Source organism: Hemibagrus wyckioides, linkage group LG18, assembly GCF_019097595.1.
Source record: "Hemibagrus wyckioides isolate EC202008001 linkage group LG18, SWU_Hwy_1.0, whole genome shotgun sequence".
NCBI lineage: Eukaryota > Metazoa > Chordata > Actinopteri > Siluriformes > Bagridae > Hemibagrus > Hemibagrus wyckioides.
In genome coordinates, this window is record NC_080727.1 from 14,304,866 (window position 1) to 14,323,945 (window position 19,080).

The 19,080-nt window shown below is 39.2% G+C and overlaps 1 protein-coding gene across 2 annotated transcripts; it reads right to left on the reverse strand.

Annotated features, from left to right (window-relative positions):
• Positions 1-36: 36 nt before the first annotated feature.
• On the reverse strand, positions 37-18,559 carry chek1 (checkpoint kinase 1). 2 transcript variants are annotated; one of them, XM_058414708.1, is made up of 13 exons: positions 18,363-18,559; positions 17,271-17,388; positions 16,966-17,189; positions 16,548-16,612; positions 10,480-10,549; positions 10,219-10,407; positions 10,002-10,106; positions 7,780-7,875; positions 5,336-5,423; positions 5,073-5,241; positions 981-1,112; positions 786-887; positions 37-437 (listed from the first exon to the last, which is right to left on the reverse strand). In XM_058414708.1, exons 2-13 carry the CDS (start codon positions 17,333-17,335, stop codon positions 342-344), a joined length of 1,401 nt encoding a protein of 466 aa, XP_058270691.1. In that variant the 5' UTR covers positions 17,336-17,388; positions 18,363-18,559; the 3' UTR covers positions 37-341. The 2 variants fall into 2 exon arrangements, with proteins under 2 accessions (XP_058270691.1, XP_058270690.1); XM_058414707.1 differs by having other exon boundaries at positions 39-437; positions 17,271-17,338.
• Positions 18,560-19,080: the final 521 nt, after the last annotated feature.

Consider the following 19,080-nt stretch of genomic DNA (forward strand, 5'->3'; position numbering starts at 1 on the left):
TTAGGAAATATTTATTCTTAGGTTTTAGGATAACACTTTAAAACAAGTCAGCAAGAAACATGGCTGTCTTAAGTTTCACAGTAGTAGAAAGGAATGAAGGAAAGAGGGAAGGAAGAAAGGAGGGATGGAAGGGAACTGGGAAGGAAGGGAGGGAGGGAGGGAAGGAGGGAAGGAAGGAAGGAAGGAAGGAGAAAAACAAACACATACACAGTCATATACACAGTGCTTATTCATTCAACAAACTAGAAAACACTACAAACCCATGTAACAAGTAAGAACAAAACATGTAATATGCTGATTTAGTGTAGAGTCGCACTACTGAACCTTGGGGATTTCCTTCATCATGTGAAAACTACAGGAACCCTTTGGTTACTTATGATGTCCGACAGCTTCTGTTTAAGATTCACAAATATTGTTTTGAATTCCAGGCCATCACCCTGAAAATGGGGGAAAACAATTATTGAAAATTTTTATATCTTTGTTTTAAAACAACTGCAGGGTGTTCCAAAAGTCTCCATACATAAGGGATATTAAAAAAAAAAGCTATTTAGTTATCCCCAGGGAGCGATAAACTTTTAACAGGCAACATGGCAAGCACATCAAAGACACAACTTAAGAAATTCGAAAAGCCTGCAGACTAACAGAGAAGTGGACGTCCACTCACATCCTCTGACGAAGGCACACTCGAAGTGGTGCTTGTAATCGTAGTCGTATGTTAGGAGACTTTTGGAACACTGTGTATATTTTTCTGCTTTTTCCACTGAAAGAGATACTTTTCTGCTTACCCTCGACAGTCTGAAATCGACAAGAATACGTTCCTCCATTTCCAAGAAGTGGATTTTGAAGATCAGTTTGTTGTTACGGCGATCCAGAGTGGACACTGTCGCCTGAAAAAAGAATAATGAATAATGTGATAGAAATGTCCTTCGTAATCAAACCGCCATGACCTTACAGCACCTCTGCTGTTATCCGTACAGTACCTGGTTGGTGCAACTCTGTTTCCATGTGTAGCCCAGATTAATACAGGTGTCACGCAGGGCTGTGCAGGATGCCTCTGCCTTCAGGGTAGTGAAGAATCTGGTCATCCTCCTCACTAACCTCTGCCATGGGTTCTGTGTGATAAACAATTGTGTCAGAGCAGCTCTGGAGGCATCAACAACAGCTATGATGACCAGAACGTAATGTGTTCACACCATGAAAAAAGGTTACGAAGCAACAACTCCAACACTATGGGGAAAGAACCCAGATCTTATTAAATAAGATAACGACATTTGAATTATTGAATTATGCTTTGGAAGAAGCTTAATGATGCCATAGGATCCATTAGAAGCAGCCTGGATTCAATTCGATGCATCTTTGAATTCAGTGAAAGGAGTTTAGTGTACATAAAATTCTAATTCTAATAAACATATTTAATTATGTTAAATTTAATTGCTTAAACCTTACGTTTTAGCGAGCAAGTCAAATGGGTGGTTTTACTGTAGAAGTAGTGCTGGCTATGGTGGCAGGAAACTTTCATCTGTCCCTGATGCTGTTGTTTAAAGTCTTATTAACCAACAAGTCTAGCTATAGCAACCAACAGAATAATGACAAATCCCAAACTACGAGGAGTAAATTCTTGAAATATAAAATGTGCTTAGCATTTTGGACAATCCCATTCCTGCCAACACAACACAAGACAGCACAAAACAGCACAACACAACACACTACAACAGAATACAGCACAAGATAGCACAACACAAAACAAGAGAGCACAACACAACACAAGAGAGCACAATACAACACAACACCGCATGGCACAAGACACCACAACACAACACAATACAGCACAGCACAAGACAACACAACACAAGACACCACCACACAACAACACAACACAAGACAGCACAACACAAGACACCACCACACAACACAACACAGCACAACACAAGACACCACCACACAAGACAGCACAACACAACACAAGACACCACAAAACAAGACAGCACAACACAACACACCACCACACAACACAACACAACACAAGACACCACAAAACAATACAGCACAACACAATACACCACCACACAACACAACACAAGACACCACCACACAACACCACACAACACACCACAAAACAAGACAGCACAACACAGCACACCACAAAACAATACAGCACAACACAACACAACACAAGACACCACAAAACACCACCACACAACACAAGACACCACAAAACAAGACAGCACAACACAATGCAGCACAAGACACCACCACACAACACAACACAAGACACCACCACACAACACAACACACCACCACACAACACAACACAAGACACCACCACACAACACACCACCACACAACACAACACAAGACAGCACAACACAACACAAGACACCACCACACAACACAAGACACCACAAAACAAGACAGCACAACACAAGACACCACAAAACAAGACAGCACAACACAAGACAGCACCACACAACACAAGACAGCACAACACAACACAAGACACCACCACACAACACAAGACACCACAACACAACACAAGACAGCACAACACAAGCTATCCCAGTACAAGACAGCACAACACAAGACACCACAACACAAGACAGCACAACACAAGACAAGACAGCACAACACAAGCTATCCCAGCACAAGACAGCACAACACAAGACACCACAACACAACACAAGACAGCACAACACAAGATATCCCAGCACAAGACAGCACAACACAACACAAGACAGCACAACACAAGATATCCCAGCACAAGACAGCACAACACAAGATATCCCAGCACAAGACAGCACAACACAAGATATCCCAGCACAAGACAGCACAACACAACACAAGACACCACAACACAAGATATCCCAGCACAAGACAGCACAACACAACACAAGACACCACAACACAAGATATCCCAGCACAAGACAGCACAACACAACACAAGACAGCACAACACAAGATATCCCAGCACAAGACAGCACAACACAACATAAGACAGCACAAGACAGCACAACACAAGATATCCCAGCACAAGACAGCACAACACAAGATATCCCAGCACAAGACAGCACAACACAAGATATCCCAGCACAAGACAGCACAACACAACACACCACAACACAAGATATCCCAGCACAAGACACCACAACACAAGATATCCCAGCACAAGACAGCACAACACAACACACCACAACACAAGATATCCCAGCACAAGACAGCACAACACAACACAAGACAGCACAACACAAGATATCCCAGCACAAGACAGCACAACACAACACAAGACACCACAACACAAGATATCCCAGCACAAGACAGCACAACACAACACAAGACAGCACAACACAAGATATCCCAGCACAAGACAGCACAACACAAGATATCCCAGCACAAGACAGCACAACACAAGATATCCCAGCACAAGACAGCACAACACAACACACCACAACACAAGATATCCCAGCACAAGACACCACAACACAAGATATCCCAGCACAAGACAGCACAACACAACACAAGACAGCACAACACAAGATATCCCAGCACAAGACAGCACAACACAAGATATCCCAGCACAAGACACCACAACACAAGATATCCCAGCACAAGACACCACAACACAAGATATCCCAGCACAAGACAGCACAACACAACACAAGATATCCCAGCACAACACAACACAAGACAGCACAACACAAGATATCCCAGCATAAGACAGCACAACACAAGATATCCCAGCACAAGACAGCACAACACAAGATATCCCAGCACAAGACACCACAACACAAGATATCCCAGCACAAGACAGCACAACACAACACAAGACACCACAACACAAGATATCCCAGCACAAGACAGCACAACACAACACACCACAACACAAGATATCCCAGCACAAGACAGCACAACACACCACAACACAAGATATCCCAGCACAAGACAGCACAACACAACACAAGACAGCACAACACAAGATATCCCAGCACAAGACAGCACAACACAAGATATCCCAGCACAAGACAGCACAACACAAGATATCCCAGCACAAGACAGCACAACACAAGATATCCCAGCACAAGACAGCACAACACAAGATATCCCAGCATAAGAGAGCACAACACAACACAAGACACCACAACACAATACTCCAAATGTTTGCATGTCCCATTGACATTTTCTAATCAGTTTAGTCAGTTCTATTTCCCAAACTCTGAACAAATTGCCACAGTGAGCACCTCAACATGTCCTTTTCACTCCTTTGTTAACAACCATGGCTTTTGTTTTTCCTTCAAGTTTCTGAACTAAAGTCCTGTTCCTGTCAACAAGCTTAAAAACTGCTTTCTCCAGCCATTCTTCTTCCAGTCTTATCATGACCTCTAACCTTCGACATCCATTCATTCTGGAAAATGGAACCTCACACAACAAATATTTCACTCGACGTCTAACCACAACACATGGCCAAACAGAGGAAGAGCGAAAGTCTAGCCTGAACTCTTACAATTAATCATAGGCAAAGACTTGAAAAGAATACACAATCCAGAGCTGAACTGAAAGAAGCAGAGCTTTACACTCCAGAAATGTATTGGCTTAGGTAGAGAAATTAGGAAGTGAAAAATTAGAAAGAGGAAAAATAATTGAATGTGTGATTCATAATCTCTTTCACATGAAGGATTCATCAGTGATGCACAAAAATCATCATCAGGCTGGGATTTTTTTTTAAACTGAAAAATATCAGCCGTATTACAGATCACTTTAAAAACAGTAGAAAGTAGTAATGAGTAAATAAGATAAAAAAAAAACAACTAATATATAAATATAATAATATAATATCCTAAAGTTCTAACAGATGCATGCTTGGAATTAAAATCTGATTTTTTTTAGTAAATATTTTCTAAATTAATGGTGAAAATATATGGTGAAAAATGATCAATTCTAGGGGGAAAAATATGATGTAGGCCAAAGTATTTATTTATTTATTTTTTAAAATCTAAACCGCATCAAATCGCAAGATCTGCGAAGAGATTCTCGTCTTTAAATTTAATACGAGGTGTATCCTTGTGGTGGAGTGTGATTACCTGGCTAGCACCCGGTGTGCCCAGCAGCTGACTTCCTAACAGCATGTGATCAGGGCAGGCAGGCTGGGAAAAGCTGACCTGAGCTCCTTCAGTGTGCACCACGTCCTCTCTGACCTCCCACAAGCCCTGTGGCTCTGGCTGAGAGCTGGAGATCTGCACCCTCTCGCCACTGAGGAAACACCCGTGCACGTGAAGCTTAGATTTTCTCATGGAGAGCTGGGTAAAATAAGGGCATGAGCCTGTTTGTGTAAATAACCACAGACCTGTTAGTTTGTGCTAGCTGTAATCTCTCCGAGTCAGAGCGCAGCATCTTGGTTAGCGGACCGTGGATGTCAGGCTGGCGTTTTCCCCCTGCAGCCAAAACAAAAAACATGAGCCATCCTACAAAAGACTGTTCTTCAGTTTTCAGTATGCTTCTAACGTTTAACTCTCATATTCAAATCATTTTTGTCACACATAATGTTGGAAAAATCCAACAAATAGAACATGATTTAACATAAACTAACAAGATAATTAACCATTTTAAGGAATAATCCTTTGATGGGAATATTGTAATAATCTTATCCAAGGTGCATCAAGTCCAGTGTTCCCAGGATAAAGCTCTGGATCCACTGTGACCCTGACCATGGTGAACCAGATACTGAAAACAGATGAATAAAAGATTCCAAATCCTCCACCTTTCACCCCCCTGCCGGGGAAATCCGTGCTGCACAATCTTCGTTAGTATACTAAAACATGATTGGCTCTTCGGGTTTATGATGGAATAACATTTAAAATAAGCTCGTACAGTAATCCCCCGCTATACTGCGTTTCATATATCGCGGTCCAGGTGTGTCGCAGATTTTTATTTGGAACATAACATTTTTTTTTTTTTTTTTTTGTGGATTTTCCCGGTATATCGCGGTATCCGCAAACCTTTTAGTGATTGTTTCTATGTTGAAATAAGGTAATTAATTGGTAAAAATATAATTATTAATTACAAGACATTAATTAAAATAAAGTAAAATGTTAATAATATATCAAATACTGTACAGCATAGTGTTCTTTAGGAAAGCGCGGTGCGAGGATGCTGAAAATTAAAATACTGCTGGAGGAACGAGTCTGGCCAATCGGAACGCCCCATTCATTTAATCACGGTTGTGATTGGCTGCTGGGAAAGGGAAGCAGAATTCTCCAGCATCCCAGTTCTTCACGCATCACTGTCCCGAGTGTTTAGTTTTGTTCTGTGTACGCTGTATTTTTACGGTTTTCCTGCAAGCCCTATTATGTCGCCCAAACGCTCGGCACCTTCTAAGGCTTCTAGCAAGGAACATACATACAGTACTCACTATAAATGTGATATTTCTTCGAATTTCCTCAAAATTAATCTCGCTATATGCTTGCAAATGTTTTCTGTGTTTGTTTAAAGAGTGTGGCATTTGGGGGTGGCGTCCGTGTATCGCGGATTTTTGTTTATAAACGGGATTACTGTATTGTAATAAAATAAAAATAGTAATAAAAAAAAAATGTATGCTTTTTACTAGTGGCGTTTTGTTGTATACAAATCTTTTAAGTGAACGAATCATTCTCATACATGCTCATGTACTAACTCATATCTTTCTATCTGTGTCTTTAGGTCCTGTCCATATAAAACGTGACTGCTTTTTCCTGCTTTTTTAAAACTGCAGCTCATCATTGGTTGGACATATTAAATGAATATGTTCCTTACTTTGAGTCTGAATGAGAGTGGTGGAACTACTAACTCTGAACAAACTGGTCTTGGTTGTTAGCAAAGAAAATCAAAGAGCTAGATGAATGAACGAGGATCTGCTGACATTTCATGACAGCTTGGCTGATATATCCATGTCTCTGGCTCACCCTTCCACAGAGAAAGGAAAGAGGGTGGAACAGTGCATTTAATAGTGTGTAGCACTAAGACAAGCCTTATGTGTTGTGGTCGCTACACGTAAATGTGTAACAATTACAAATACCTATTTTTTTTAAATTATTGTGGCATTAAAAACTACTTCCTACACATACCTCAAAATGTATATTTTTTATTAAATTCGCATCCTCATTTGTGACCACACTCTCACCACTAGCCTGCATTTACGGAAATGTCTATGTTGAAAATAATCTCTTTGTGGATCGGAGATGCCAAATGTTAACAAATCGTAATACTAAAACATGTCTCTTAAAAAAAAAAAACATTCATTTTTTGATAAACGTATTGCCTGTATGAAACAATGACTTGCTCACAATATCTAAAAAAACCAAAATAAATAAAATAAAATAAAATAAAGCCTGACTGGCGCCACCTACTGGTGTAAAAGACAAGTTGGCTGAATGAATCAGTGAATCAATATATTTGGGAAACGGAATTAAAAATCATTGGGAATAGAAGAGAATTGAAATGAATAGAAATGACCACTGCTAATTTTTACTTGTTTAGTTTTGTCATATGTATCGTATACTTCTAGCATCATTAGATACTGCATCCTAAATTCTGTTGTACAATAAAAGCTTTAAATTTCATCTACTCATAGCAACTTAATTTCATAGAAACTTCCACACTAACAAAGCACAGCATTTCATATTAGAAATAACTTCTCACTGCCACAGTTTTTGGTTGGTCTTTTTGACCACAATAGACTGTATGGCTTAAATGTTAGTATTTCTAGCATTACTGCAGCACAAGATCGTTGTGTGAGAATCAAGAGCCTCGGACCTGATTTGAAGCTCCTGCTGAACCATCTGTGCTTTTTGATCTCAGGAATGGTGATCCGCTCCTCAGGACTATGGAGCAGTATCTTTGTTAACAGACCTACAGATCAGACAGAGCTCATGTACAGGATTATAGAGAAACAAGCAGAAATACAGCATCATTTAAACAACGAGGTTCTCAGTGATATCAGAAAATGAGAGTTATATGTATTCACCGTAATAAAACTCTTGTACGGATGTTTAGGGGAAGGAACAGTGTTTTTTTCCACTAGATTTAAAATGAATGAATTCGTGGGGATATTGTTGCAGTTCTATTGTGACTTGTCATTCAAGACAAGCCTCATACAATGTACAGCTCACTGAGCAAGGCAAATTAACAATGATGTTCAAATGGTTAGACACACCCCCTGCAGGACTAAAAACAGCCAAATAGGGTTAAACAGCATCACAAACACTATATTGCCAAAAGCTTTGGAACACCCCTATAAATCATTGAATTCAGGCGTTCCAATCACTTCCATGGCCACAGGTGTATAAAATCAAGCACCTAGGTATGCAGACTGCTTCTGCAAACATTTGTGAAAGAATGGGTCGCTCTCAGGAGCTCAGTGAATTCAAGCGTGGTACCGTGATGGGTTGCCACCTGTGCAATAAGTCTACTCGTGAAATTTCCTCATTACTAAATAGTGAGGCACACAGTGCATGGAAGTCGGCAACTTTCTGCAGAGTCAATAGCTGCAGACCTCTAAACTTCATGTGGCCTTCAGATTAGCTCAAGAACAGTGTGTAGAGAGCTTCATGGAATGGGTTTTCATGGCCGAGCAGCTGCATCCAAGCCTTACATAAACATGTGTGATGCAAAGCATCGGATGCAGTGGTGTAAAGCACGCCGCCACTGGACTCTAGAGCAGTGGAGACGCGTTCTCTGGAGTGACGAATCATGCTTCTCTGTCTGGCAATCTGATGGACGAGTCTGGGTTTGGCAGTTACCAGGAGAATGGTACTTGCCTGACTGCATTGTGCCAAGTGTAAAGTTTGGTGGAGGGGGGATTATGGTGTGGGGTTGTTTATCAGGGTTTGGGCTTGACCCCTTAGTTCCAGTGAAAGGAACTCTTAATGTTTCAACATACTTTGTGGGAATAGTTTAGGGATGACCCCTTCCTGTTCCAACATGACTGCACACCAGTGCACAAAGCAAGGTCCATAAAGACATGGATGAGTAAGTTTGGTGTGGAGGAACTTGACTGGCCAGCACAGAATCCTGACCTCAACCCCATAGAACACCTTTAGGATGAATTAGAGCAGAGATTGTGAGCCGGGCCTCCTTATATAACATCAGTGCATGACCTCACGAATGCGTTTCTAGAGGAATGGTCAAAAATTCCCATAAACACACTCCTAAACCTTATGGAAAGCTTTCCCAGAAGAGTTGAAGCTGTTATAGGTGCAAAGGGTGGTGCCAGCTCCTTATTAAACCCTACAGATTAAGAATGGGATGTCATTAAAGTTCATGTACATGTAAAGGCAAATGTCCCAAAACATTTGGCAATATAGTGTGCTAGAAGTGGATTGAAATTTTCAATATACAGAATGATAACCCAATATCAGCATGTCACATATCACATTATTATGGTTTTAACATACTATCTGGTGGTGAATATCAGAAAATGTCAGTGTGGTGTTGTTATAAGCTGAAAGAGAGAGTAGACAGAGTAATCAGCCCCAAAAAAATGGTACACAGCCTGTTTGGTTTGGTTCAAGACAAAAACGTAATGGGGTCCCCTATGGGTTTAAAAGCACTTTTGTACATTGCTCTGGATAAGGATCTGTGCCAAATGTCGTAAATGTAAATGTTCCATGTGCCTGGTAACTGTCGTGTGTGATAAAGTCAAGAACATGTTAGAAGTTGCAGCAGAGGTAGCAGTGTAACAATTGACAGCAGTAGCGGATTACACAGCTAAAGGGTTTCGGGTGTAGCTGAGTCCATGTGCTGAAAAACAAATGTATGATTTATGGTGAGATAAGCAGGAGCGGGTTGAGAATTTTTTTTAGGGAACCAGATACAAAGGAGTTGAGAACTACTGGATTAAGGAACACAAGATCATCTGCAGGAAATGCATTTTATATTGAAAGAGTGAGGTAACCTAAACGTCTGATCATCCACCATGACTAATCCATAAAGGATAAATAACACAGTCAAGACCCTACTTTCTACTGCCAAATTACCAAGAGGCATGGAATCAATTTTCTTCCATGGTGTAAGGTAGGTTTTCCTCTGCAGCCAGTCTGAATACTCCTGACAGCTCTCACTCGGTTGGTCCCATGGTAACTCTTTAAAAAAAAAAAAAAAAAAAAAAAATAGATACATCCATCAGTAATATTCAAGCAGACAGATGCTGCAGGCTCTGCCTCTGTTCCATAAACACACACAGGATCTCCTCACCTCCAGCCAGCATGGCGGTGAGAACGATGCCACAGGCCCAAATGTCTGCAGGCTGGGCGTTAAACTCGGAGCGGGACATCAGCTCTGGGGCCACGTAGGGCAGTGTGCCGCACAGACGTGCCAACTTACGCTCGCGGCCACGGTGCCGGAACATGGTGGCCAGGCCAAAATCTGTGATCTTCAGATTATCTGAAAAACAAATGCACCAGTTAAGAAAAAAAAATCTTTTTTTGACTCATGTCATATCGAAAAAACCATCACCTTTGTCATCTAACAGGATGTTTTCTGGCTTGATGTCTCGGTGTGTGATTCCGATACTGTGGAGATATTCCTGAGAAGAACAAAAGCAGGTACTTAAAGACATGTACTTAAAGTGTAGTTTGGAATGATTAAAAGCATTCCTAGGTCTATAAAGCTGTGTTCACACTAGTTGCCATTTACTCTACACTGAAGTCAGCAGTAGGTGTTCCTATTGCTGGTTGCCATAGTAATAACCTTTATCAGTGGGGTGATGCAACCAGCAATACACTTTTGAGAACAAAGCGGTTTTCTTGCTGCTAAAATTAAACATTCTGGAGGGAGATTTGGCATTTATGTGTAAATATGCATCAGATCATATACTGTCGACACTCCCATTGGCAGTCGCTGCACTAAGTGTGTCCAACTTTGCTGTATTGCTGGACACGCCCACATCTAGTTGCCAACGGTCACTGTCGCTCATGTCTCCAGCTCTCACTGAAAACAAATAGACTCCAGTTTCTTTGATGCTGTGAGACTCGACAAAGTGACGAGAGACCATTTATTATGAATGAGACCTGGTGACTTCTATGGACAACATGGGAGTGAAGATGGTAGAGTGCATGTGATCCATGGAAGAGAGATGCTCTTTCTTTTTTGGTTTGATGCACACACAAACTATCCACACACACACACACACACACTATCCACACACACACACACACAAACTATACACACGCAAACACATGGGTGCATTTTATATTAAAATGCTTTCCATCCAGACTGTTTTATTTTAGCAGCATTGAAAATGGACTTGGAATGCTAGTTGACCCACCCACTGATAAACGTTGTTACTATGGCAACCAGTAATTATAATGTCAACTTCATAGTAGATCGACTGGTGACTTGAACAAAGCATAATACTATGGCTAGCCAGCTAGCTAGCTAGATAGATAGATAAGCTGAAAGTGTTAAGTATTTTAGGTTCTGTTCACATTTTTTTCTATCATGGAAATTAGCTCCGCCTCAAAATGAAACTCAGCTACTCATTCTTCTTTTAAAGACCCTTTACAGCAAAGGGTGATAGATTGGTCAGAGGAAAGGGGACGGCTGCTCGGTGTTTTTATTGTAATTGCAGTTCAGGCAGCAGAAGGATCTAAACATTACTAACGGCTTCTATCAGCTCCAGTCTGGAGAGAATCTTGGATTTCGCTTGACATGATGAGGCACTGAACCGGTAATGGAGACGTATAACAGCTTTTCAATGCATAACTGCCACTTTACTACATTTTGCTTAGTGTTGTCAAAATTACTGCAGTTTTGAAACCTTTTCTCTCTGAAGGGTAAAATGCATTGTGGGTATTCAATACCGCCTAACTTAGTGCAGTCCACTGTGAGATTTCATGAGCTTTCTTGCTGAAAAACAGTGGGATATCGCTTATATTTAGAGGGATTGTGCTACACACAAATTAAAATTCGATATGATTCAATTCAATACAGTGAGGGCTTGATGCAAAATATATTGCATATATATTTAAAAAATTGTGCCTTTAGGATTTCATTTTCATTCAACATGATTAAAGTACAATTACTGAAACTTAATAATGAATGAAACTTTCTTGGTATGATCCCAGCACAACAAAACCTGAAGGAAAATAACACACATGTTTTTTTTATATTTCTGAGCTTCATCTGTCCAGTTCGGGTGAGTCTGTTCCCATGATAGCCTCACATTCCTGTTCTTGGTTCATAGGAGTGAAACCTGATGTGAAAGCTGCCTGCTCAAGGCTGTTTTGGTATGTTAAGATGCTTTTATGTTTACTATGTTTGATTATGAGTTCCTATATCCTTTCTGGCAGCTTGAAACAATCTGATCATACATCTCTGACCACTCTTACCAATGAGGTATTTCCACACACAAAACTGTGGCTCGCTCAATGATTTTATTTTTTGCACCATTCTGTCTAAACTCTAGAGAATCTGTTATGTGTGAAAATCCCAGGAGATCAACAGTTTCTGAAAGATTCGAACCAGCCCATCTGGCACCAACAACCATGCCATGGCTACATCACAGAGATTTTTTTTTCTTTATTCTGACGTTTGATGTGAATAATTAACTGAAGCTCTTGACCTGCATCTGCATGATTTTATGCATTGTGCTACTGCCACCTGATTGGTTGATTAGATAGCTGCAAGTATTAGGTGTTTCTAATAAATTGGAAAGTGAATTTCTCATTCTGAGATTGTAATATAGATTATATATGACAGTTAAGCCTATTTCTAGACATAGTACTAGTTTTAAGCATAGCATGATCTTATTTTATTGAGAGGTCAGTTTAGGTTTTTTATTTTTGTTTGAAATAAAAGCTTGAAAAAAATGTACACACTTATAATGAGTAAAAAAAATTTACACACACACACATTATATATATATATATATATATATATATATATATATATATATATATATATATAATGTGTATAATGTGTGTGTATGTATGTATGTATGTATGTATGTATGTATATATATATATATATATATATATATATATATATATATATATATATATACACTATATTGCCAAAAGTATTCGCTCACCCATCCAAATAATCAGAATCAGGTGTTCCAATCACTTCCATGGCCACAGGTGTATAAAATCAAGCACCTAGGCATGCAGACTGTTTTTACAAACATTTGTGAAAGAATGGGTCGCTCTCAGGAGCTCAGTGAATTCCAGCGTGGAACTGTGATAGGATGCCACCTGTGCAACAAATCCAGTCGTGAAATTTCCTCGCTCCTAAATATTCCACAGTCAACTGTCAGCTGTATTATAAGAACGTGGAAGTGTTTGGGAACGACAGCAACTCAGCCACGAAGTGGTAGGCCACGTAAACTGACGGAGCGGGGTCAGCGGATGCTGAGGCGCATAGTGCGAAGAGGTCGCCAACTTTCTGCAGAGTCAATCGCTACAGACCTCCAAACTTCATGTGGCCTTCAGATTAGCTCAAGAACAGTGCGCAGAGAGCTTCATGGAATGGGTTTCCATGGCCAAGCAGCTGCATCCAAGCCATACATCACCAAGTGCAATGCAAAGCGTCGGATGCAGTGGTGTAAAGCATGCCGCCACTGGACTCTAGAGCAGTGGAGATGCGTTCTCTGGAGTGACGAATCACGCTTCTCCATCTGGCAATCTGATGGACGAGTCTGGGTTTGGCGGTTGCCAGGAGAACGGTACTTGTCTGACTGCATTGTGCCAAGTGTAAAGTTGGTGGAGGGGGGATTATGGTGTGGGGTTGTTTTTCAGGAGCTGGGCTTGGCCCCTTAGTTCCAGTGAAAGGAACTCTGAATGCTTCAGCATACCAAGACATTTTGGACAATTCCATGCTCCCAACTTTGTGGGAACAGTTTGGAGCTGGCCCCTTCCTCTTCCAACATGACTGTGCACCAGTGCACAAAGCAAGGTCCATAAAGACATGGATGACAGAGTCTGGTGTGGATGAACTTGCCTGGCCTGCACAGAGTCCTGACCTCAACCCGATAGAACACCTTTGGGATGAATTAGAGCACAGACTGAGAGCCAGGCCTTCTCGTCCAACATCAGTGTGTGATCTCACAAATGCGCCTCTGGAAGAATGGTCAAAAATTCCCATAAACACACTCCTAAACCTTGTGGACAGCCTTCCCAGAAGAGTTGAAGCTGTTATAGCTGCAAAGGGTGGACCGACATCATATTGCACCCTATGGATTAGGAATGGGATGTCACTTAAGTTCATATGCGAGTCAAGACAGGTGAGCGAATACTTTTGGCAATATAGTGTATATATACTCACATGGTGTTGGGGAGTAACTAGTTACATGTAACAGTGTTACGTAATTTAATTACAAAATAAATGTAATAGTAATTCGTTACAGTTACTGAGAAAAAATGTGTGATTAATTAGTTACTTATGAAAATGTTAAAGATTACAAATAGGGTTACATCTGAATATTTTCTTTAAAAAACTAGGATATGTTAAATGCTATTAATTTGTTGCTAGAATTTGTTAAAGTGGTGCTATTGTGATGATTTTGATTGGTTCTCTGGTTTGAATTTCCGGCTACTACAACCTGTTTGAGAGTTACCACCATGGCAAGTGATAAAAATGCATTTCAGTCCTGGAAATTTAAAAATAATTTCATCCTGAACTCCAATAAGGGCGCAAATATAACAGTTCAGTGCAAAATTTGTTTGCCAGCTGTTAAAATGCTTTCGACATCAAAGGCTTCAAATGTTGAACCTGACGAAGCATCTGCAGGTATGTAACCTGGCCATTCTTTATTTTATAAAAAGCATATGGTTTTTGTCATTATTGTAAGTGTACAGAAATAAAAACAGACCCTTTAGTTTCTAATGATATATTACTCGTTTCTGTATAATAAAAAGTGACGGAGTCGATTTACTGTAGCTGCTATGTGGAAAAAAATCCACCCAAATGCGCCAGCATGTTCATCGACCCCATAGTGTACTCAAGACCTGTATTCAAAACATTCATAACAAATTAGCTTAGATTAGTCTGCTAGCTACCTTTACCAGGCACACTTCTATTTATGAACCCTTCGACAGAAAATATATAGCTCACATTTTTCCTCCTTGAAAATGTGTTGGTAATGTCAGATCTAATGTAACTTATTTTAGCATTGTAGCATATGTTATGATGACTTCAGATTTTGTTTGTTTTATATTGTTACTTGCCAGTGTGTCCTGTCATAGCTATGCAAAGATTTGATTCCTAAAACAGTATTAAACAATTTTTGTTCTGAAGTCTGGTTTTGTGGTGGATGTGCTTAAAATTAAATTAATATAATCTTAATTCAGGTGATGAAAGATTTAAAATTCTAACAGTGAACAGAGTTGAGTACTACTGTAAGGTTAACCCTGCATGGTATAAATGTTTGGAAATGATTTAGTTGGAAATATCCATTAGAAACTTTAAGTAATCAAAAAGTAATCAAATGTAATCAGTTACTTTACTTTTATAAAGTAACTGTAAAGTTACACTACTTATTACAATTTAAACAGAGTAACTTGTAATCTGTAATATTACATTTCCAAAGTAACCTTCCCAACACTGTGTAAAATAATATAATATATATACACTACCAAAAGTTTGGACACACCTTCTAATTCCATGGTCTTTCCTGATGTTTATTTCTTTCTACATTGTAAAACAATGCTGAAGGCGGCCAAAATACACAATAATGTCCTTTGAACAGTTGATATTGAGATATGTCTGCTACTGATGCTCTGTAAAGCCTTCATAACAGCTCTAATCTGAGGTGCTGTTAATTGGTGATTTCTAAGGCTGGTAACTCTAAATGAACTTAAGTAAGTTTTGGTCTTGCTTTACTGGGATGGTCTTCATGTGAGCCAGTTTCATCATGGTGCTCGATGGGTTTTGCAAATGCATTTGACAATACTGTTCTTGCAAGAACTATTCCAGAACACCTGACCTTCGTGTCTTAAAATAACAACTGACTGTTTTTTGTTGTCATTACATATGGATTACTTAAGTCCTTGTGTGTTATTTCATAGTTTTCAAATCTCCAGTATTGTTCTAGAATGTAGAAAATAAATTCCTAAACAAAAAACATTGAATTAAAAGGTGTGTCCAAACTTTTGACTGGTAAAATATTATATATATATATATATATATATATATAAGTTTGGACACACCTTTTAATTCAATGTAAATATATATATATATAAAGAGAAAATTATCAGTGGACTTTATTTTCATTATTATTGCATATGAAATTATTTTCATATGCAATTGTAATTACAGTAATTTCTGTCAAATAAATGAAAGCGTTTTTGAGGATATTTTCAGCCTTACAGCCAATTCTTTTCTTTTCTGATTCTTTAATAATATGCAGCCTAAAGAAAACAAAACAAATAGCAGAAAAAAACTAATATAAGCAATTTTCTCTACACTAACTCAGCACGTGTGACAGCACCTGCATAGCCCATATCATGTGTTAACAGTCCTATTTAATGGTCCTGGTTTTTTTTTCCTCCATAAAAACAAAAAAATAAAAAAAAAGTCAAACTCACCACTCCAGCTATTAGCTGCTGAAAAAACCTGTGAGCGTCTTTTTCCGGCATTCCCACATCCGGCTCTGTAACAGAGTTACAACAACATTCTTCAGCTGTTTGTTAAGCAGACAAGTATTATTGCAGCAAAACAACTGTGTAGTTGAGGAAATAGTCACACAGGTGTATCAGTAAAAGTGACGTTACAAAGAAAAATGCTTCAGGGGTCGCAAACTTGATCTCCGTCAAACACAAAACAACAGTTACACCTTCCGACACTCTTCAATAAAGAAGAATTTCACCATTTAAGAAACTCTCATTCTCGCTACAGTGAATATGGTGCAAAACACTTTCACAAAAAAATGCGAAGTCATGAATGAATTATTTTGAACTGAATATGATCATTTCAACTCACACAGTACATACACCATTCTCTCACCTATTCGATCAAACAGCTCTCCGCCACTGCAATACTCCAGGAAGATATAATGGATGGACCCCTCGCTCCTGTGCCCATAGAAGCGCACTATATTGGGGTGGGACAGCATCTTGTGCACGCACACTTCTTTCTTTACATTGTCCATGCAGTCCTTGGCAGTGGACATGTCCACCACTTTCACCGCCACCGCCTCCTCCGTCTTCCTGTTGACCAGCAGGCGTACCCTGAAAGGCAAAGATCAAAGAGTAAAATGAATATATGACACTCATAGTGTAGTTAAAGGACAACGTTTGATCGATACTCACTCGCCATAAGCGCCTTCTCCTAGTGTCTGCACCAGATCCCAGTCCTGAACAAAAGGCACGGCCATGATCTGACCGAATCCAGAGCACAGGGTTAAGAGGTCAGGCAGAGAAGTCACAACTATATGGAGAGTCATTTTATCAGTCTGATGATCAGAGCACTTTGGGCTGCCCTGTTATAGTGACAACATCCTCATGCAGCCAGACATCAAATATATCATCATATATTTGCAGAGCAAATCCTGATCTGTCTTTTATTCCTCTTATTCCACATTTTTCTCAATTAACTACCAAACAACTAATCATACTTTTTAATCCATGTATTGTTACATTTAATATAGTTAAATGTCCACAAAACAAGTTAGTTTCTGTCATCGTGTACAACCCATAAGCAGATATATTCACCGGCATCTTCTATTCTTTTACAGCAACTGAGAAACCACAATGCACTAACTCTTCAATCGTGAAGACTTTTGCGTGTCGGAAAAAAAAACCCCTAAAAGTTACAGCTTTATATCAGACTGTTACAGAGCACTGACACTGGAGACTCCTTCCATAAACAACATCCCCCACACCTTTTCCTGACAGAAAACTTGATCACCTTCTCAACTATCTCCCAAGATTCTTTTTAAACAAGACCGTTTCTGTATATCATACACCATGCAAGTCCTTGTGTGAGCTACAAACAATAACATGTTTTTAGGATGTGAATTATAAGAAGAGGCTGCATTCTTTAGGTCACGTGACCAGATATACATTGCGTCTTATTTAAGATTAGACAAGCAGTAAAAAAAAAAAAAAATCTCGTAGAAAATCTTTTTCAGTTCTTTATGGATCAATGCAAAATAAATATACATTTTTTCCCCTGAAACTGGGTTTTTTTTACATGACATCATATAAATCTCTAAACTGAGCAGATCATCAGCAGTAACTACATCAATATACATCGACTTTGGGTGTTTTTAAATCTCGTAAAAAGAGATCACTACAACACAAGAGACTTTATATTAAGATCGAATACAACAGAAAGTATATAAAGTATAGAAGGCTGGTGTTGCATAAACACCGTTTATTTTAAACGTGTCACTCAATTACCTTCAGTTTCAGAGCTCTGTGGAGGTATAATGTCGGAAAACAGCAGATTCTTCCATATGATTACACACACACAGCGAACAGATGACAAATTACACAATTAAACAAAATCTATAAGTATTTTTTATCACTCCACTTAGCTCTCACGGGCCGCTTTAGCAATTTGGCGCGTTTAGTACGAACGCATTGGAAAGCCGGAAGTTACAATACCGAGAGTGACTTCTTCAAAATAAAAGTTTGAAACAGTTGAACTTATCAAGTGCTGTTTTCGTCTCAATCTGGCTCTAAACATTAAACTAGAAAATCTTGTAATTAAATAATATTGATCATTATGCTTTAACAAAAAGCAAATTAGAGCGCATTAGTCCTATTCTTGGAGTTTTACCAGCTGAGCCCAATGTCCCTGGGACATGCTCCAGATCCAGAAAGATATAGGAATAAACAAGTACATTATTAGAAGACCCGCGATTAGCAACTGCACTAGAGTCAAAGCTGCTGATATAAATAATACGATCCGAGAATTAAAAAAGTGATGTGTTATTTATCTATCTATCTATCTATTTATTTATTTATTTAAAAACAATTATAATTATACACACTATTACAATTATGTCGACTCCTATTTTGAAACAAACAAAGGGCTAATAAACACATGCACCCCTCCAACATTTGACCAAACTGTAAAATCGAATTGTTTTAAATATTTGGCTAAAAAAAATGT